Source organism: Cibotium barometz, chromosome 62 (genome assembly GCF_041138505.1).
Source record: "Cibotium barometz isolate CiBa-2024 chromosome 62, ASM4113850v1, whole genome shotgun sequence".
Taxonomy (NCBI): Eukaryota; Viridiplantae; Streptophyta; class Polypodiopsida; order Cyatheales; family Cibotiaceae; genus Cibotium; species Cibotium barometz.
This window is the reverse complement of record NC_141107.1, coordinates 30226939-30231571: the sequence shown is the minus strand read 5'-3', so window position 1 is coordinate 30231571 and position 4633 is coordinate 30226939. Positions and strand designations below refer to the sequence as shown.

At 41.5% G+C, this 4633-nt stretch overlaps 1 protein-coding gene across 1 annotated transcript; it reads left to right on the top strand.

The window, feature by feature from the left end:
• Positions 1-1220: 1220 nt before the first annotated feature.
• Positions 1221-3908, top strand: LOC147604351 (uncharacterized). Its single transcript, XM_086795171.1, has one exon. The coding sequence runs from the start codon at positions 2609-2611 to the stop codon at positions 3344-3346; it is 738 nt and encodes a 245-aa protein (XP_086651297.1). The 5' UTR covers positions 1221-2608; the 3' UTR covers positions 3347-3908.
• Positions 3909-4633: the final 725 nt, after the last annotated feature.

Here is a 4633-nt window from a genome sequence, read left to right as displayed (position 1 = left end):
ATTGTCAAACAAGGAGAGAGGGTGTCCCTTATTTCAGTAGAGGTAAATTGGTGGCCTAACTGGTAACAAAGGAAGTGGGAAGTGATGTAGGTTGGATCAGCTTGTAAAAAGGAGCATAACATTGCACTTCATATTACAAAAAAGATAGATCATTTTTCTTTCAATTTTCTTTTGAAAATGGCACTTCATATTACAAAAAAGATAGCTCATTTTTCTTTCATGTGTCAAGTAGTGTCAAGTAGTGTGATGTGTGAAGGGGATCCACTTGCAAATTCAAATACGTTTAAGGAGATGCATACGTCCGGAAGTTGACGGCTTGCTGTGGGATCCACATGGAAAATCAAATACATTTAAGGACGTGCATACGTCCGGAAGTTTCGAAAATTCTTTTTTCCTTGTGCTTCTTTCTGTGAAGGTGGGTTAGGTAGGTGAGCTATTTCTTCAAAAGGGGGGTTGATGGGTTGGTAAGGAAAATTAGAGCCACGTAAGAAAAAATGGAGCTATTTCTTCAAAAGGGGGTTGATGGTTTGGTAAGGAAAATTAGAGCCACGTAAGAAAAAATGGGGCTCCTTTATGAAAAAATGGGGTGAGAAAATAAAGAAGAAAAAAAAGCTTCATGCTGCTTGGAAAGGGGGTAAAAGCAAATTGGTATGGAGAAAAAAAAAAAGCTTGATGCTTAATTGCCTTTGATAAAGCAAAGCGAAAAAGACGGTATTAAAAAATGGGATTAATCACCCCCTGGTTTGCGCATAGGATCAACGAGGCTTAATTATTTAAATTGAAAAACCAGAAAGGATTGATTCCGCTAGATGAGTTTGATGTTTACTTAATTAATAATTTGGAGGGCAAGTTGCGCTTTGAAGCTTAGGTTTATGGTGGGCCACCCTCTTCTTCTTTGTGTGTGGGACAGAAGGGTAGGGTAGGCTCACCAGTTTCATGAGAAAAAAATGTGGTGGAGTATAAACTAAGGCGAGAAAACCAATTGGAGTATAAACTAAGCATGATAAGGAGATGTGTGAAGTGGAGTGTGAACTAAGGAGATGTTTGCGGTGGAGGATGGGGGACCTTTGACCAAGACAAGGGGGAGGTTGCTTTCATATGTGTGTGTGTGTGTTTTCTTTTCTATTTTCCAAGACAAGGGGGAGGTTGCTTTCTTGTGTGTGTGTGAGAGTGAGAGAGAGAGAGAGAGAGAGAGTGTGTGTGTGTGTGTGTGTGTGGAGAGAGAGAGAGAGAGAGAGAGAGTCGTCTGCTTTTGTCTTACAACATACCTTTAGGTTCTCAGGGTGGCTTAATTTTTTTAAAGCAAATACTATTTGCTCATGTCTTAGAAAGAAACATAGGAATATTGGGTAAGCAAGGTACTTGTGTGTGTGTGTGTGTGTGAGAGAGAGAGAGAGAGAGAGAGAGAGAGAGATTATCTAATGTTTGAATACAATATCTTGAGAATCATCAAAGGGCAGCTTCTTCTATTATGGAAAGTAGCTCCTCACTTCAAGAAGGTAAGAGAGAAGGCTACATAGAGTGGTGGAAGGCTGCCCATCTTTAACAAAAGTGAGGAGGAGAAAAAGATGATACCTTGCAGACTCTTCAAGCACAAGGCAGTGGACTGAACTCAAGAACACATGAACAACATCATGTGGGATAATGGCATTCAAGTAGGCTTTTCATGTTGGTTTTGAGCCTATTTTGAGCAAGTGCACTCTATATGCTGCTCTTAATGCTTTGAGTTTGAAGAAGAGAAGGGTGAGAATATGGCTCTCTTTGATCAGTGGAGCTTTGTAGTGCTGGGATAAGTTGAGCAGCACCGCCTCTCCGAAGCTTTTGCCATGGTGGGTTCAAATGGATGTGGAAGACCAAGTGGGTTATGTTAGCTCTTGAGACTTTACCTTTGAAATTGTGCACCTTATTGCTTACCTCTGGCTGAGATAAACTTTTACATAATTCCTCTTTATATCATGAAATCTTCAGCCTTTTTGTTTGGGTGAAATTAGTGCCATTTCAGTTTCATTTGCTCTTGCAATTACGCAGCTCAACCTGATTTGCACCATTGCCATAGACCCTTCTCAAGTGGTTTTCCTGAGACAGAAGATTAGGTGATTGAGGGGGATCCCTAAGGGGGGTCTGTATCACATATTGAGGTTATATTTTGACCCTGCAACTGCCCAAAGCAGATGCAAACTTTGCAATCCATAATTCTGTCTCAACCTTAACCCTAAGGCCAAAAATTTTCCAGCAATAGCTCAGTCTCAACCTAGGAAAAAAAGAATTAGCCTTCGGTAGCTTAACTTCAACATTAGCCCTATTTGCTTTGATCCACATGAAAGGTTTCAACCTTAGCTCCTATCTGTATCTTAGCCCAAATTGCTGCATCAGTTTACATTAAGCCTGAATTCAACTTGGCCAATTTTACATTCACCTAAAGCTAGGTTTAACCTAGCGTATACTGCTTAAAAGCCTTGCATTAATCTGAGTTTAATGCCCTCATATGCTGCTTGACAGCCTTAAGCTTAATACAGAAGTTCCTTCAAAGCTTAAACCTTTAGGATCAACCTTAATCTAGATTACTTCAAGCTTTCATCTTCAGCTTAGTTAAGCTTCAAGAGGCCAGATGGGCAAGCTGCTACATAAACTGATGCATGGGATTGTGCCCTCCTGGCTCACCAAGATCAAAGCCTCTGGTGCTTCACCCAAGAAACTGCTACCTTTCTTCAGAGGGGGCACCCATTTCTTCTCCAACAAGTCCTCTGCCTCCACACCATGGTCACCCACAAACACAGAGGTGCTGGCTCTATTGGACAAGGATCAGACTGAGGACGAAAAAGAACCGCCTGCAGAAGCAAACAGGGAAAGCTGTGGTACTCCAACTCCATCATCAGAAACAAGCATAATGAAGGAGAACCACCATGCTGATGACCATCATGACGGCCACCATGCTCAACAGCATGATGAGCAAAGACGCCATTATCACGGTGAGCATGATCATCACCTGCGAAGGTCTAAGAGAAAGAGCCAATGTCTGCAAGAGGAAGGGGAAGAAGACAATGGCAGCGGCATGAGATGGCCTTTCAAGCGACGGAAGAGAGAGAAAGGGGCGATGAGCGCTGAGCTTCCCGAATGCGTCTGCGAGATGGTGGGCAACGGCAGCGCAGTTGTGAAGTACAGCGAGGACCCCCACCTTGCGTTCTGGGAGTCCATGGTGGAAATGATCGTGGGCAATGGGCTGTGGGACTCGGGCAACCTAGAGTTCCTCTTGTATTGCTACCTCAGCCTCAATGACCCCCGCCTCCATGACACCATCCAAATAACTTTCCTTCAAGTCTTGAAAGACCTTGAGAGAACATCTTAAGGATGGACTTCCACAAATGAGAACCCCCCATATCACAAGTTTCCCTCGTCCAATAGCCCCACTAGTATAGCCCTCCACAGACGTGAGGAAAATAAAAGGGTGTGTATAATTCCTCAGAAAAAAAAATGGTTTCCCCCCTCCATCCTTTCTCGGCCAAATCAGATGTGTAAATGCCCTAACTTTAGCCTTATATACCACCCTCACGCCTACGATCAAACAAACTTGGTGTGTGAAGAACTATAGCATATGCATTTGTACAACTTTCACCACTCCAGAGTCCTCGTCCAAACTTGCTTCAAACATGAATTGCACTAAGGTGCTTATGCTTCAAACTTGCTTCCCATTCGTGCTTGGAGTATCTTCCTTTGTTATCTCATCATACTTTATTCACTTTCTCAGTCTTGAGTAGAGGTCATGCCTTATTTTAAGCCTACTTTTAAAAGTTGATGTTTTTTAAAGCTTTAGTCCTATCCTAATCTCAAGCAACTTCCTACCATTCTTAAAACATTGTATGATTTAAGCCTACTAGTTTGTCATTGCAGCAAAGGATTTGTTACAAAAATCGCTCTTGTGTTATTAGAAATTACATTTCTTAATTTATATCGAGGATGCGTGTGTACTGTACCAGTGGGTACGTGCAGTTTGATGCTATGGTTGCCTATTTCTCAAAACAATGTTGGGATTAATTGATGTGACTTCAATTGATTGTTTAACTAATGTGGATCATGTCTATGAGTATAGATATGTGAGGATATTGATTGAGGTGTTACACTCTGCGAGGATACTGATAGAGGTGTCGCATAGATGGTGGACTAAGCGGTGGTGTCAAGATGAAGATTGTGTTAATTATGTCATTGATTATTTTTAGTCTATCATGTAGCTAGAGTTTATGTGCATGTGTTGTGCACATGAGAGTTTAATGTGTCTGTGAACATAAGTGAATTTGTAACCATTGGTCCATTTGTATATATTGTTGGTCCATGGTTTTATCATGAGTGAGAAAAGCTTAGAACTTTAGACAAAGTTATTTACTGTAAAGAAAAAGCCCAAAAGTGGAATAGGTGCTATTTATGGCTCTATGGTCTAGAAATATGAACATGATTTAAATACCACGTGTGGGAGGAGAACCACGCACGTCAAGGGGGCAGGGGGGAGATTGCACCTAATGCTTTCGTTCTTGGTGTTATTGAGTATTTATCTTCTTTATTCTTTGTCTAAATTTCTAAGGTTTCCTTGTGATAAAACCACGGTCCAAAAACCACGGTCCAACAATATATACAAATGGAC

What these genes read in the sequence shown, in the direction of transcription:
- LOC147604351 (XM_086795171.1), top strand. Translation starts at nt 2,609, where the DNA reads ATGGGCAAGCTGCTACATAAACTGATGCATGGGATTGTGCCCTCCTGG.